The sequence below is a fragment of the Phyllostomus hastatus genome, unplaced genomic scaffold (genome assembly GCF_019186645.2).
Source record: "Phyllostomus hastatus isolate PE091 unplaced genomic scaffold, TTU_PhHast_1.1 phas_scaffold_1674, whole genome shotgun sequence".
Lineage (NCBI taxonomy): Eukaryota > Metazoa > Chordata > Mammalia > Chiroptera > Phyllostomidae > Phyllostomus > Phyllostomus hastatus.
Genome location: NW_025334011.1, coordinates 12,283,569 through 12,301,359, shown reverse-complemented (window position 1 = coordinate 12,301,359; position 17,791 = coordinate 12,283,569). Strand labels below are relative to the sequence as shown.

The 17,791-nt window shown below is 38.6% G+C and overlaps 1 protein-coding gene across 1 annotated transcript in view; it reads right to left on the bottom strand.

The window, feature by feature from the left end:
- The window catches only part of LOC123831189 (armadillo repeat-containing protein 3-like), a 71,869-nt gene extending 57,163 nt beyond the window's left edge, over nt 1-14,706 (bottom strand). Inside the window, exons 1-2 of the mRNA XM_045857963.1 lie at nt 14,528-14,706; nt 11,062-11,110 (exon numbers count right to left, since the gene is read on the bottom strand). Of these exons, the coding sequence (XP_045713919.1) occupies nt 11,062-11,109 (48 nt within the window). The 5' untranslated portion in view covers nt 11,110; nt 14,528-14,706. The remainder of the gene's footprint in view (nt 1-11,061; nt 11,111-14,527) is intronic.
- Nucleotides 14,707-17,791: the final 3,085 nt, after the last annotated feature.

Sequence of the window (17,791 nt, the reverse complement as noted above, 5' to 3'; positions counted from 1 at the left end):
AGTGACCATTCATACATAAAAAGAGACTTGTCCAGGCATTCACAGACTCAACAGGTATCTCAACTATCTACTCAAATCACTTAGCAAAAACTCCAGCCAGAACTGGGGAATACAAAATATAAAAACAATAAAGGTAGATTGATGTGGTAAAATATATATTGTAGTTAAACTGAATAATAATGATGCTGTGAATCATAATATAATTCTTCAGAAAGGTTCCTGAAATAATAATGACACATTCTAAGAAAAAAAAAGCTAGGTTTTAGGTTTACTCAACAAAACTCAGGTAAAGGTAAATTTAGCAAAGAGAATAGGACTGTCACCTGGTTATTACTTGTTTTTTATATTAATAGAAAAATATAGGTTTAGATATGTGTATTTAAAGGCTGTAGATGAGTAGTAAAAGTTCAAAATTAGAAAAAAGTGGGGGTAAGAAATAAGTTGTTCAACTCAGAAAAAAAGAAAATATAAAACATACAGCATAAAAATATAGCAAAGAAAAACCAAAAACTTATTATAAAATAATAGGAATAAAATCAAGTATATCAACAATCAAACTAAACACCAATAGAGTAAATAAACTTCAATAAGATTGTCAAATTGGGTTAAAAAGCAAAATCTACTCTGTTTTTTTTTTTTATATTGGCTGATATTTCCTCACCTGGATCTTTCAGAGTACAACACCTCTCTGGCCAAGATACAGAACATTTCTATCACCCCTGAATATTTCCTCACACTCCTTCCCCAAAACCCTCCCAGAAAGATAACCATTATCCTGACTTTTAGAATCATCACTTAGTTTTTCCTGTTCTTGAACTTCACGTAAATGGAATCACATAACATTCATTCTTTCACATCCACCTTCCGTAGATCAGCACAGTCTTTGAGATTCACCCACGTTTTTGTGTTACTAAGTCATATTTTTATGGCTGTATGGTATTCCACTGTACGGATATACTGGTTTGGCTTTTTTCATTGCAGTTTGAGGCTGTCATGAATAAAGCTGCAATGAATATTCTTATTCATATCATATCTTTTTATGTATATATGCCTTCTCTTCTCTTGGGCATATACTGAGGAATAAAACTCATGAGTCATAAGGTAAACATATATTTACCTTTCACAATTATAGTTGAATAGTTTTCTAAAGTGTTTTTATCAATTTACATTCCGACTGGCTATGAATAAGAGTTCCACATCCCTACCAACACTTGGTACTATCAGTCTTTTTAATTTGCCTTTCTATGGCTCTTTTGTGATATTTTAAATCCATCTGCTTTTCATAGTTGTCATAGTGAGGAAATGCTCTACTGCTACCCACCACTAGTATATCCTGCTCAGAAGCAGAAAGGTTCCCATTACTTTTTAAAGTTCTCTTCTGTCTCTTCAACTTGATTCTGACTCAGTAGCATCCACCTATCACTTACCTTTGTCTTCTGCCACTATGCTTGATATTCCACCAATTTTTCTTTGCCTACTCACTTTGTCTTCTTAGCTGACTCTGCCTTCTTAGCACACACAATGTTCGGACTTTAAGGGTTTCTTGGTAGCCAACCAGCACATGATTAAAGATACAGTTTCATCATTCAGCTACTCCCACCACAGCTATCCTTCAGTTCCACTGAGATCCCCATCCATTTACTCCCTCCACTTTCTCGTCATCAGCTTTCTCATTGTTTCATTTCTTATGCTACTCAGGTTTTATTACCTACTATTTTAATAACACTCCTGCCAAACCCTAACTCTCCTTGTTTCTCTATCTTTTCATCAAATCTATTTTACAAAACCTAAGCCATAAATTAACACTAGTATTTGCTTTCTTTGCATTTTACCCAATCATCACTTTCAGAGTCAAAAATCTTATGAACTATTTACTTTTCTTCATTTTCCCACTCCAGCCTCCTGGTGAACATGTGACTTTCACCCTCATCAAGTCACCAAAGTAGTTCTCACTAAGGTCATCATCAGTGATCCCCATGCCACCTACCGCGTCTTGATAGTTTTACTTTATTCCTAGAGAATTGAACTAATAAAATAATGCTTAAAATTATAGAAGCTTATGGCTTATTTAATAGGCCTCCATCTGTCTGGATATATTTTCTATTATTTATTATTCATGATAGTTTGGGTGTTAAAATTCTTTGAGCTTTCTTTTATTTCCCATAGCTACATTCCTCCAGATTTCTATATAATATCACTTAACACACTGCACTGGCTCTGTTTTACGTTTACTTCAGCACATTTTATCATAATTTATTCAGTTCTTCAGTCCCAAAACCTTGAAACATCGCAAATCCTCTCTTTCCCACACCCCACATATAATCCATCAGCAAATTCCGTCAACTCTACCATCAGCCTGTGTGCTCACTCTGGCCACTTCTCAGCTTCTCCATGGTTACCCCTGGTCCCAGCTTTCCTTCTGTAATAGCCTCCAAATAGGCCTTTAGTTTACATTATTCTTACACATTGTAGCTAGAATGATCTGGTTTTTTTTGGTTTTGTTTCTTAAGTGTAATTTTATTTTCCCCATCACCATTTTTCCCCAAACCTTTTCGCACCTCCATGCACTCCCCTCCCCCGCCCCACGATCACCACACTGTTGTCCATAATCATGAGTCCTTTCTGTTTTTCTTTTTTGCTCAACCCCTCCACTGCCTCAGTCTCTGCCCCCAGAGCTATCAGCCTGCTCTCTGTCTCTGAGTCTGTCTCTATTTTGCTTGTTAGTTCACTTTGTTCATTTTTAAAAAATCAGAATTTATAAAACTCAACACCAAAAAAAAATCTAATTAAAAATGGGCAAAGAACCTCAATAGACACTTTTCCAAAGATGACACAAAGATGGCCAATAGACATGAAAAGATGCTCATGCCACTAATCATCAGAGAGATGCAAATTAAAACCACAATGAGATATCACCTCATACCTGTCAGAATGGCTATCATCAAAAATAAAAAAACAACAAGTGTTGGTCAAAATATGGAGAAAAGGGAACCGTCAGGCACCATTGGTGGGAATGTAGATTGGTGCAGTCACTGTGTAAAGCATTGTGGAGTTACCTCAAAAAATTAAAAATGGAACTGCTTTTTGACTTAGCAATTCCACTTCTTGGAGTTTATCCAAATAAACCCAAAACACTAATATGAAAGAATATGTGCACCTCTATGTTCAATGCAGGATTATTTACAGTAGCCAAGATTTGGAAGTAGCCCAAATGTCCATTAGCAGAAGAGTAGATAAAGCAACCATGGGACATTTACATAATGGAATACTACTTGACCATAAACATTTTACCTTTTGAGACAGCACGGATGGATCTGAGAACATTATGCTAAGTGAAATAAGCCAGTGAGAGAAAAAACAAGTACCATATGATTTGACTCATATGTAGAATCTATTTTTTGTTTTAAATATAACTTAGTTATTGCTACTCTTCTACTTGTAACCTTCCAGTGGATACCCCTGTCTGCACCTTAGGGAAAAAAATTCAACCTTTTTAACATAACCTAAAATGTCCATATGATCTTACCACCCCACCACAGTGGTGACCCACCTCCTAACTCTTTGCTTACTAATCTCCAGGCATACCAACCTCCTTGGCCTTCCTCGAACATACTAAATCAAGCCTTAGCTATTGCTATCGGCTGGGATATTCTCAGCCAGATATTGGCATAGCAGATTCCTGCATTCCATTTAAGCTTTTCTGAAATGTGACCACCCTGGGAAGGCTTGCCCTGAAGTAGACCCTACTGATAGTGATGTAGATCCCAATACCCTCCATCCTGTATCCTGCTCTTTCTGTATGGGTCTTATCACTACCTGAATTATATTATTATTTGTTAATTATTTCCCCAACTAGAATGGGTGCTGCTTTGAGGCCTGAACATTGTTTTGTTCTCATGTATATGCCCAAGATGTAGAACAATATTGGTCCAATAAATGAATGAATTTCTTCAGGCAAAGAACTGTGTTTTTCTCTATCTCCATTACCTAGACTAAAGCTGGGGAATGGAAACTCAATAAGCATCTGTAAAGTACCTCAAAAAACTTCTTTTTTATGATTTTGACCTAAAGTACCTTAGCTGTGTGTTGTCTGTTGGTGTAAGGAGAGAAGTTTTTCAGTGATTCACGAAACCATCAGTGGGCTGTTCTAGGAATACATTGTCCCACTGAAAGTGGATGCAAAACTTTTCCTGTGCAGTTTTGTGGGGAGAGGGTCCACAGTTCCCATCCTACCCTCGTAAGGCCCCTGGCCCCTGTGTGGAACCCCTGAGAATCACAGCCTTGGGTCAACTTGACTGCTTAAGATAATTTCCCTAGCATTCTGGCAGATTACCTTCTCCATCAATCCCCATTCACAACAAATTTCCCTTTCATTTTATAACTCTCACTTCAGAGCCCTCTGACATTTTAATATTTTTAAAGCTGATTTTATAAGGATGGGAATAAATATACTATATTGAAACATGGATATATCATGATCTCCACAGAATGACTAGAGTTCTCAACACAGTAGAGTACATGAAAATACACTTAAATGACAACTATAGTATGTACTTTTCATCCTTCTTCAAGGGTTTAGAAAACACTTCAGTATTTTGCCATCCTCGTTAAGGAAAAGGTAATCTGGTGTCTGAGAAGCTCGAAGCAAAGACTGGACTGTGAGTGTTTGCACTGAAGAGCTGTCGAAGGAGAAGGAACACCGGTGTCTGGCAGAGAGGGGAAGCATGGCACGACGTTTGTTTCTCCTGCAGAGCCTACAGCATCATAGTAATTTTTTATTTAAAAAGGCTCTGAGAATAAAACAATAGCTCTACCACAACTAAATAAATAATACTGCACTGTAATTACACATCCCATCTGCTTTCCTGTGAGAAACAATCAGTCACCAAGCTGTCTGTGCAATTATAATTTCATGCTCTGAGCAAAATAAATGATGAACCAAAATCATTTACAAAGAGAAAAGGAGGAAGGGCAACCATTTTGATTAAGCTGTGAACTTCAAGCTCAGTCAATCAGAGAGGCCATAGGCTTATAGGGACGCTTTTATATGTCTGCAGTCACAGCCACAGGTGACACCTGAGCACTTGAAGTGTAACTAATGTGACGAAGGAACTGGTTTTTGTTTTTTTGAAAAAACAATTATTTTTCAATTGTTAATTTTAATTAACATAAGTTTAATTATTATAAATTTAAATTTAAGCAATCACATGTGGCTAGTTGCTGCATTAGCACAAGTCTAAAGAACACAGTCACAAAGTTGAACAGAGTGACAAGTACATAAATCATGATGGCTAAATGATTTTTATGGTAATGGTAAGTCCAAATAAAAGGCTTTTTTTAATTTTTATTGGAAGGTATGGACCACATCACTAGTCTCAGATCATGAGGAACCAATTACACAGGAAAAGAGGAACAGAAACAGAAGGAAGTAGACTGTACCACTCTAGCAAGAACTTTTAGTAGAGACTACATAGCAGTTAAAATATGCTAAAAAGTGTGAAGGTTAACATGAAAACAACTAGTTCGTTTGGCCTCTAGTTTGCTTTACAACATGATTCAAGGTAACAAACATTTAGAGCAAACTGATAAATATTTATGCACTTTTGTATATGTGTATTATTTATGAATTGATACTGTATTTCTTATTCATGATGTTTTACCTGTGATGAGGGAGAAAGATTGGAAAATTAGTCCCTATGATGCTTCCTTTCTAGAAAAAATCTGTGGCAGTTTCAGCAGTCTCTGACAAAGAGTTAAAGGTTGAGTTGTGAGGCTGATGAAGAAGGTTCTGGATAAACAAGCCCCAGGAGACATCCCAGTCTTCTAAAGAATTGGGTTTGGTTGCCCAGGTGAGGGAGCAGGTTCTACTACTGTGTGTTGCTCTGATTCAATACTCACCAGGCTTAGATTCCCACAAGCACTTAACTAGGGAGAGAAGTTGCTGACCCATTAACATAAGTATTCAGTTGATACTTAATCATTGATATTCCAGAGCCAGGTCATAGCCTCTTGTGAGGTTAGAAACTGTGATTTATCCACTGAAGATCAATTGCCTCTGAAATACTAAAAATAAAATTGCCATGCTCATAAACTCATAGACCTGACCATGAACCATGATGGTTACACACTAGGCCACCAGGAATTTCAGTGGATCACCTGCCTCCTTCTACAGTTCTGCAGAATGATGGACAGAGCCCTTAACTTTGTCATTAATGATAATAGCACTGGCTAAGTTCTGAACTAATGTCAGTCAGTGTTCTAAGCTTCTTATATTGATCTACTCTTCCCTCACCTCTATGAGTAGGTATTAAGTGGATATCCTGTGAAGTGGATATCCTTACATCCTCACCAGAGTATACAGAAGTTAAGAAATTTGCCTCAGGGGTTCTGGCCAAGATGGAGGTATAGGCAGAAATGCTTCCCTTCCTCACACAACCAAAAGAAGGATAACAACCAATTTAAAAACAAAGAACAACCAGAATTGCCAGAGAATAATTTGCATGGAAGTGCAACAACCAAGGAGTTAAAGAAACATTCATCCAGAGTGGTAGGAAGGGTAGAGACTGGCAGCTGGGGCAGAGAGGATACCTGGCAAAGCAAGGCTTTGGACCTCATGGGCGATGCCACATTCGCATACAGATAAGTTGGGAGGAACAATAAGGAAATAAAACAGACCAAGAAACCCAAGGTTTCAGTGCGGGGGGCAGAAAAAAGACTCAAAACCCCTGGCTGTAAAAAATCATCTGTGGGGGTTCCTGTGGCAAGGGAAACTCCCAGCCTCACATGAGAGTCCATTGGAGAGGCCCACAGGATCCTAAAATGCACACAAACCTACCCACCTGTGAATCAGCACAATCCGCTTGTGGGACTCGAGGGAAATGACAGAAAGTGGACCGAAAGCAGAGCAAGAAGCATTGTTCGCTCTCTGACCCCTCCCCCACAGACAGCACCACAACACAGCAAAGAGGGTTGCCCCGCCCTGGCAAATACCTAAGGCTCCACCCCTTACAATGTAACAGGTGCACCAAGACAAAGCAATATGGCCCAAATGAAAGAACAGATCAGAACTCCAGGAAAAGAACTAAGTGACAAGAACTAAGATAACACTGGTAATCAGGATGCTGAAGGAATTCATTGAGCTTGGTCGCAAAATGAAGGAAGAAATGAAGCCTACACAAAGGGAAATAAAGGAAAATATACAGGAAACCAACAGTGAAGGGAAGGAAACCAGGACTCAAATCAACAATTTGGAACAAAAGGAAGAAATAAACATCCAACTGGAACAGAATTAAGAAATAAGAATTCAAAAAATGAGGAGAGGCTTAGGAACCTCTGGGACAACTTCAAACACTCTAACATCTGAATCACAGGGATACCAGAAGAAGAGGAAGAGCAAGAAATTGAAAACTTATTTGAACAAATAATGAAGGAAAACTTCCCCAATCCGGCAATGGAAATAGACTTCCAGGAAGTCCAGGAAGCTCAGAGTCCCAAAGAAATTAGACCCAAAGAGGAACACACCAAGGCACATCATAATTAAGTTACCCAAGATTAAAGATAAGGAAAGAATCTTAAAAACAGCAAGAGGAAAGGAGAGGATTACCTACAAAGGAGTTCCCATAACACTACCAGCTGATTTCTCCAAAGAAAACTTACAGGCAAGAGGAGCTGGAAAGAAGTATTCAAAGTCATGAAATGCAAAAACTTACATCCAAGATTACTCTATCCAGCAAAGCTATACTTTAGAATGGAAGGGCAGATAAAGTGCTTCCCAGATAAAGTCAAGTTAGAGGAGTTCATCATCACCAAGCCCTTATTATATGAAATGTTAAAGGGACTTATATAAGAAATAGAAGAATATCAAAACTATGAACAGTAAAATGACAACAAACTCACAACAATCAACTACTGGACCTAAAAAACAAAAACTAAGCAAACTAGAACAGAAACAGAATCACAGAAATAGAGATCACATGGAGGGTTATTAGTGGAGAGGGAGAGGGGGAGAATAGGGGGAAAGATACAGGGAATAAGAAGCATAAATGGTAGTTACAAAATAGATGGGGGGGGCAGTTAAGAATAGCATAGGAAATGAAGAAGCCAAAGAACTTATATGTACAAACCACGGACATGAACAAAGGGGGGGTGAGAATTCTGGAGTGTTGGGGGGTGCAAGGAGGAGGCGGGTAAAGGGGAGAAAATAATTGGGGCAAATGTAATAGCATAATCAATAAAGTATACTTAAAAAATGAAAGAAAATTGCCTCAGATCGTGGGTGGTGGGTGATAGATGGTGTGAGGATTCAGACCCTGGCAGTTAACTCCAGAGCCTTAGTTGCTGAATAGCTTGCCTTATACTAAAAGCATTTCTGCCAATAATTTTTAGTGCAGTCATTCCACAGAAAGTTTGCCTTGTATTACAGCACCACAAACAGCCTTTCAGTCAGACATGGAAATAATTGGGGCAGGCAGAATATAGCTGTATTGGTTGTTTAAGCCATACCTTCCTATAGCCATCTTCTTAGCTAGTGTTCCCTTTTATGAGAAGGAATGGAGATCAGTAAACCATATATGCACGTATTATTGTATGTTTTGAAAAGAAGGATATTAAGAAAAACAAAGAGAGTTTTTTGTTTTAACCATATCACCAAACATTCTTCTCTCTGACCCTGTTATTACCCATTTTAGCCAATAGACAAAAGACTACTGAAAATAAAAAATCTTAGACATGCAGCAGAATGTTCATGGCTTCACAATCTATAATACCCCAAATGGGAAACCACTCAAAATGCCTGTCAGTGCTAGAATGGACAGGTAAACTGAGGTATTTTCATACATGGAAACATTATACAGCAATAAAAAGTCTAATTATACACAACAGTATGGCTAAATCTCAAAAACGTGCTGTTGAACCAAAGTCAGGCAAAAGAGAGCACAACTTACGGTTCCATTTATATGTTTCAGATACCGGCCCCACCACATGATGATGGTGGAGTCCTTGGGGGTCCGGAGGGGTTGCTGGAAAACTGCTTGTGTCTTGTTTTTTGATCTGGGTGCTGGTTCCATGGGTGTGTTCATTGTGCAAAAACTAAGTGAGCTGTATTTTTTTGTGCACTTTTCTGTATGTGTATTATGCTTCAATAAAAAGTTTATAAATGGGGGAAAATAAAAATCTTTAGAAGCACTGTTTTCAGGAAATATATAAGTACAAAACTACCATTAGTTGATACAGAAAAATTTATTTCTCAAGCACTTATGTATCCCCTTTTTAAATCTAGTTTTCATTTATACTTTGTACATCAAACCTTGCCTAGACTTTGAAGATGTATACCTTGTAAAATATTCCGACTTCAGATACCTTAAATCATAGCATACTGTTTTAAAGTACCAGAATTTACAAGATAGAAAAGTGATTAGGTATTTTAATACTACTCTGTCAACTTTTTAGCATAAAGTCAGAATGGGGGAAATGTGGAGAGACCCTTGGGAGAAGTAGTAGCCTGGGGCCATTGGTAACTGCTACACTGCCTTTGGCTGCCCACAGGGCTGCTGGGAACTGAGGAGGCGGAGCTAGACTTTGTTAAAGCTGGGATTGGGATGGCTTCTCAAGTCTCCATGTGTCTCCCCAAGGATCAGGATACAGAGGACAATAGCAGTGAGGCATGATAAAATTACACAAAGTCTCTTAGACAAATATATCCATTGATTAATAGTCTCTTAATTCTAATTTTAATCAGAAAGTGTTTGTCATCAAATGCTGTGTTCATGAGTCCACTTTCTAGTAATAAGATATCAACAATGCTCTTTTGCATCAAAGATAGGTAATGCAAGCCTAGAATGCACTAAAAAAAGAGAATTTGTAATGTTTTAAAATTCTGTCAAAAGGAGAGCAGCCAGACTGATAAAATACATTAGGATACCACAACGACTGTCTCTGCAAAACTTTCTTAGACCTGAGCAAACAGATGCTTCCAACTGCATTGAAGTGTCATATGTAAGTAGTTAGTGTGTGTGTGTGTGTGTGTGTGTGTGTGTGTGTGTAGCAGAGTCTAAAGGATTCCCATGGTTTAAATCTTAGTGACTGAGTGTTAACTATGTGCCAGGCACCAAGAACTTGATTACGTTTTATTTCATTTTACAACAACTCATACAACTGAAATGAGTTGAACATTACAATTCCCATTAAAAAGATGAAGAGAAAAATGAAATAATTTGTCCAAATTTTGCAACTTCATTTAAAAAAAAAAAACCCAGTTTGCTAGAGGCGGGGCTGCACTGGAGCTCACATCTGTAACCACGATGCCCCAGTGCTGGCGGGAGCTTCCTGCGCTCAGCTCAGTGTCCTTCAAACCATCAAGTCCTGTGAGTTGAGTACGTGGTACTTATTTTTCTTTTCTATTCATGTTTGATTTGAAGAAAATCACACCATGTGTCTTTCAAAACAACTTTCTAAACTGAAATTTGTCCATGGTCATTTTTTTATTTTAAACACAATCTTCCAGTAACTCAAAAAATGTAAAGAGAGAAGATAGAAACATGCTTTTAAAAGAGAGCAATAGGGCTTTGTATTGCAAGGAATGCATTATTTCGGCATTTGGAACAGAAAATGATGAGCCCAGACTTCTCTCTCCACAGAACTGGAGAACACATCTGATGTCCAGAGGGTTACCTTCCGACAACCTTGTGTGCCTGTCTGACAACCACAGCACGACTTCCAATTAACTTGGAAAATGCACTTGGGTGATTAACATTAATGATAGACTGACAGATGTAAAGTATTTAAAAGAACAAACCAAAACTATTTATTCATTAACTTGGCTTATAAACATGCCATCCACATACTGAAAAAGCTAATAATCACTCTCTAATTGTGTTAATTATGTAATGACAATGTTTGTTTATATAATGTTCGATTTCTCTGACTCATCTTCTCTGACCAATTTTTTTTTGGACTTCTGCCACTGTGTACTCATGTGTACACTGGTACATGCCAAACTGTTTGAACAATTTATTTTTAAAACTGGTTGTTAATATGCTACTAGTATTCAAATCAGAAACTTACCACATCCTTAGGAGGAGGTTCTGCTTTCTTCTTTATCTTTTTACCCATTCTGGGAAAAGATGCAAAAAATAGTTAAAATATCATTTATACATTATATATGTAAAAAATACTCAGTTACGTATGTCCTTACAAGGTTTATTTCCTGTAAATTTTACCTAAAAAAGACTATGTGATGCATGCAGAAATTACTGCACATGAAATATGTTACCTACCTCCCTATCCAAACCATAATTTTAAAGTAACTGATTGATAAGATTGTTGGGCATTAGTCCTGGCTTCCAAATTGGAAAGCAAGAGAATATATTAGTGACATAACTTGTATTTTACCATGCTGACAGTTCACTTATATAGGGCTTGGGAGATGAAGTCCAACTTACTTTTGAGAGATGCAAGAATGTTTTGCCTCAAAGAGACAGATTTTTGTCTGCTCTCTTGCATTGAGCTATCCCAGGCACCTAGAACAGTACTTAGTAGACATTCAACATTCATAAAAATGGTTAACTCTGCTTTTCCTGGGAGTCAGGATTTTGTGAATTATACCCAAGATCTACCAACCCCAGATGAACATTTGTCATCTTCCCAGATAACAAAGTTTTCTCTGATATAATCTATAGCTTAATAAAAAGTAATTAAGATTACCAAGAAATGCACTCTTGGGAAATCACAATTACCTTGCAAGACCCTTTTCTACCTGCCCTCGTGTGTCCATGCCTGTGTGGAAAAAACTCAAAGAGATAGTAGACACAGTTGATATAGCACAGAGGAATAACTCCACCTGGGTACAGAAATCTTTCCAAGATGTTGGTGACTGTTCGAATAACACTAGAAATCTTCCAAATTTTCTCCAGAGAGAACATGTGACATTACGTTTGGCATTAGGCAATCTCTGATGTTACTTTCTAGTTTCAAGGAAATTACTACAGTCTCAAGAGAAATCCTGAGAAAGAAAATCCTTGGAGAGAATCTACAGTGCCAAGGCCAGTTCAGATGACTTGTCAAGGGAGAAGAGCAGCTCCTGGCATTAGAGACACTGACCAGAACTTATCACTTATGTTAAAAAGCCACATGTTCACAGAAACCCACAGGGACTTCTGAAAGACATCTATTCCAGGTCCCTAACTTCAGGTCACATAACTTTCAAGATTTTTGATGGCTGGGGTGAGCTTACTCTGTGATGCACTACCTCACACTGTATCCAATGTATTAAAAAGTCAAAATCTTGACTTCCATTATATATAATTTTCATCCCCCATTATATATAATTTTCATGCAAATGGTTTTAAAACATTTCAGTTGAAACCTCTCAGCAATCAGTTTGTGCACCTGGAAATTCTTGCAAAATGAGGAAGCTATTTTCAAATGTAATTGAATTTTAATATTAATGTAAAATATTTAATTTAACATTAATTTTCCCATCTTCATATTTTAGAGTCATTTTTTTTCAAGCCTCACACATCTTTAATAGGTGCTTAAAAAGCACACCAGCCATAAACATTGCACCCATAATATATCAAGCAAACAGAAACTATTTTGGAAAATACAACTGATGTCCAAAAACAAATGAAAGTCTATCCTATGATTAACCCCTAGAAAGTGAGATTTCATAGCTTGTAATAACCAATTCTGAAATACAGCATTCTTAAATTTAACAAAAGAACTCCTTGTGGATATTTGGGAAGCAATTAAATTACACTGGCATCAAGTTGCTTCAAGTCACCTGATTTTCATTCAGGAAACTGTTTATACTATTTCAGCACAGTGGTTTTGAGTAACTGCATACTGAAGAGTGCAGAGGCTGGAAGGGTCTAAACATACAGGATCACAGTGATGCAGCTGGTCCTAGGCTCTGCTGTGAAGCAGGAAGTGTTCAGTTTGTGTCTTTATCACCATACGTGTGTTATTGTTAATGGGAGAGGAAGTATACAGCTGGCACAGGCCAGGGACAAGGAGCCTTAGAGGTGACACTAATGTTTAAAAAAAAAAACTTTGTAAATTCATTTCACTGAAAATTAACATGTCACAATTAAATTACCTTATATTAATTTATTCTTTGAAGATTTTCCTTTAAAGCTACAGAGATGTCAAAATTAAGAAAATAAATCCCTTTGACTTTTTGAAGTGAACTAAACCTGTTTCCCTTGACTATTTTACCACCTGTCCATTGATTTCTTTTATTGCACTAAAATATACATAAAATTTACCATTTTAACCATTTTTAAGTGTACCACTTTATAAAGGTAATACACTTCACTACAGAGAATTTGTAAAAGTCGAGAAGGGAATACAGAATAAAACAAAAACCACTCAGAAATACGCTTTGGGAGAAAACAGTATTTTGATACAGTTCCTTTTTTGTGTGTGTTTTCTACAGTGATTTTACCATCCTCCTTGGATATCTATTCCCTATTCTCAACTTCCCTTCCGGGGACCACTTAATGGTTCCCTTCCGGGGACCATTAAGTCTTAAATTAATAACCAGGTTATGAAATCTCAGTCTCCATTTATTACTCTAGTCATCTCCAATGGATCAGCATATCATGTCATTTAAAAAAATATTTAAAAATCCACGGTGTATCCAGCCCATCTCCTATTATTAAGCATTTGTTTCCTGTTTTATGGAATAATGGACAAGGCAGCAATGAACTTTAGACATAGATGGGTGAATCTTTAGGCATAAAATCTTCATCCACGTTCTCAACTGTTTTTTTGGGGATAAATCCCTAGCTTCAGAATAACTAAATGAAAATGTATGAACCTCATCGCATTGGGTATGAAAACAAGCCACCTTTAGACTTGTAGCTTCTTGATTATTGAAGAGGAACCATATTTTTTTCCATGAGTTTATTGATTATTCGTATTTCTCCTTCGTGAACTTTCTGCCTCGGCGATCTTAAATATTTGCTAACGGGGAGATTTATTTTAAGAAGACGTACAGGGGAGGAGGAGAGCTAGAGGAGACCCACTTCCCGGGTCAAGGAATCTGAACCCCTCCCCTCTTTTCTCGGGGTCTCAGTCGTGCTGCAGGTGACACGGGAGCTGACCCGGCAGCTTACGAAACCCACCCCTCCCCCAGCCTAACAGAGGCGACCCTTTAGCTGCCCCTGATGTCCCCACCCGCGCGGCACCTCTTGCGTCCCGAGTTTAGCTGGGACTTCTGCCCTGGGCCTCTCCACCCCGCGGGGCAGCGGTGCAGCCGCCCACCTGCCTTTCCCGGACGGGAGATCAAGCCGAGTCCAGGCTCCGCAGACCTAAAGAACAGCAACCGCCGCGGCCTGCGCTCCAGTCCCAGTCCAGCTGTTGTCCCGGGTTGCTAGGCGACTCAGGACGCGCGCGTGCGCGCGCGGCGGGGACCCGCCTCGGGCGGGAAAGCGCGCGCTCCGCTGTCCCGCCGGGATCGCAGTCGCTACCCGCGTTATCCTTAGGTTACCAAGAGTCCCTTGAATTGGGGCAGGGTAGACATTGGAACCTCTTCCGAGCCGCGGAGGTCCAGCCTAGGTGAAAACTGGTGACCCGGAGGCGGTGCAGCTCGGATTCCGGTGGGAGAGCTGGCTCTGGACGCGCCGACGCCGAGATGCTCGGCGCGCTCCCCACCGCGACCGGGGTCAAGGTCTCGGCGCAGACAGCTCCCAACCCCCGCTGCCCGGACTTCGCTCAGCTTCGGGGACTTCGCTCAGCTGCAGACCTGCGTTGCCCACCGTTCCCTCCACTAGAGTATCCAGTCTTTCCCCACAGAATTATCCCTTCCCTTCAAAAGTTCCTCTTCTTCCGTCGTTTCTTTTCTTCTTTCTGCCATTCCTCCCAAGTGCCTAGAACCTCAGTTTCCCTTTCTCCTCCTCCAGCAACTCCAGTCAGCGCTTGAGTCAATTGGCCAATGTTTTTATCCTCTATCTATTTTGCCCCCTCTGATCTTACTGTCACCCCGATCCAGGGCCTCCTAACTAACGACTGCGATTTCGCTCTCCTTCCAGTTCTTTCTACAGACCACGGACACATCAACTGTCCAGAAATCTTTGGTCTAGTGTGTCACTTCCCTACTCAGACTTCACTGGCTTCCTAAAATAGGGTCTAAACTCATTAGCCTGGCGTTCAAAGCTGCCTGCCCATCCCTATTCTTTCTGTGCGGCCTTATTTCCCACCACACAAGCCCCAAACTTACTGTCCCCCCCAAATTTTTCCATATTTTGTCCTCTCAATGTCTGCTCACTCTGTTCCTTCATCATCTATTCAACAAATATTTATTAAGCGGTTACTATTTGCAGGTCATGTGTAACTCTTGGGATATTCTTTCGTTTCTACTTAAGCTCAGCTCAAGGAACATCTTCATAAAATATTCTTTGAATATTTGATTCTTTGAATCAAATATTCTTTGATTCTTTGACTTTTGCAAAAAATCTCTTCCTCCCCCAAATCCCTCTGACACACTCCATCTCCCACCTGCTCCTGTTGGTCCTCCAGCCCTAAGAGTGATAATTTTTACAGCTGCTACTTTCACATCCCTTTATGTCTCCTCTTGCATTTTAATTAAACTACCTGATAAATAGCTTTGTATATATTTAGCAATTGTTTGTATTAAGTTTTCTACAGTCAGATAACATGTGATTTGTCTCCTGATTGGACCTTGAATATTGCACGCCTGGATCTCAATCTCTCCCCCTCTCTCCCAGGCCTTTCCCCTCCAGTGTACGTGAAGTCTCTACTATGCTTCGTGCAAAACAAAACAACAAACAAATAACGAAATAAACCTCCTTTTGTCCTGTATCTCCTCCTAGCTATCACTGTTTTTCTGTTTCTCCTCTTGACCATGACTTTCCATAAAAGTAGCTTGCATTTGATACTTCCACATTTTTAACCTCTCATTCACCCCTCAAACTATAGTCATCTGGTTTGTCCCCACCGATAAAATTACCAAATCCATTGGCTGTTACTTAGTCTTCATCTTCCTGGATATCACTGCTGCATATAACACTCTGGGTGATACCTCGTTTTTGAAACACTGTCCTTGGTTTCCTTGATACTATTTGCTCTTGACCTCCTACTTTCATGACTATTATTTAAGGTCTTTCTTTATACCATCTTAAATGATATTCCCCAGGGATCTGTCCCCAGCTCTCTTTTCATACTATATGCTTTTCCAGAGTGATCTTTTTCATATTTGTGATTTCTCTGCCATATATTCAGCTCCAAATCAGACTCTAATATTGAGCTCTAGGTTTATATATCTGTCCTCTTACTGGACACCTCCACCTGGATGTTCACAGGCACCTCAAATATCAACATTACCTGCTTAAACTCATCACCTTTCCAATATAAACACATTCTCCTTATCAAGGAGTATTAAGGTAAGCCTCTTTAGTTTGATGAGTATGAATTTGTAAAAAGTTTAAATACAGAAATTTTAAAGGAGGAAATGATGAGGATATAACTTTCTGCATCTGAAAACTCCTGATAGGTAGGTTGATATAATAGTAGAAGTAAAAAAAATTTTATACATTCTCAAGAAGAGACATGAAAGAGTTTCTACCTACCTAGGGAACAGGGGGTAAATATTCTGCCTAAATGGCAAATAGCTTCCTTCCAAGAAGAAAAGTTCTTTTATCTGCTTTACCTTAATTTTTTCATGTCACACTAACTTAAGTTTGATTTTAGAGAAAAAAATACTACTAAGTTCTAAATTTTCAAGAATTAGTTTTTCTAGGTCTCTCTCATGTATATAGGAGGCATAGTAATTTGTTTTTATTTTTTTTCAAACTTCTAGATGAACAAAATATCTTCAACTATATTAACAAAGGATTGCCACATACTAGATTTCCTAGATGAATCTAAATTAGCATATTAATTGTCATGTAAAAGATGCTTCTGCAGTGCTGGTAAAATGAATTCTAGTACAACCCAATTCTTGAATGGAAAAGTTGAATAATCTTTTTACTATGTTGTCATTCAATTGTTAAACTATTTATACTCTGTTTTACATTATGACTAACAATCCAAGGGATAAGGTATATGAAGCATTATAAACTATGAACCACCAGAATAAGGTAAGGTAAAGTTGCTATAATCTTTGGTTTAACTAAGCGCTACTACTACAGTAGTCATTATTTAGGGGTGTCATCTCTCATTTCTGTGTCTGGTAATAGTAAATTGTCCCAGCCTATACCATGAAGTTTAAGTAGCTGAAGACAAAAAAAAAAAAAAAAAGAAAGAAAAAAAGAAAAATGTGTTGATGGCATTTGAAGACTAAAACCTCTCTAAGTCCCAAGTTGTTTTTTCTTGGTTTTTGACTTTAAATATTCATTTAGGGAAATGTGTGCAGTCTGTCTGTCTTGCACACCAACCTGCCAGTTCTAAGATGCTGTGTAGTGATGAATTCTCTTTACTCAAAGAGAGGTTAACTCCCTGCTCCTGGGAGTCAACTTTATACCCTTGGAATGTCCCAAGTAATAGGAATGTGTTGTTAGTCACAGTGGGCCCCTTACATCACACCTAATAGTTTATGTTAATAAAAGGACTCATGATGGACACCTGATAGGTTATGCTAACAGGTGGTTCAGTGTGGGGTCCCTGCCTGCACCAAAAGACTTAAAGTGAGGACTGGCTACACCAGAAAAACTAATCATATAATTAGAGGGTTGGAACTTTGAGCCACAGACCAGTTTGATCTCCAAGGACGGGAATAGGCTAGAGGTTGAATGTAACATGTGGGCCATGACTCAGTCAACCATGCCTACTTAAT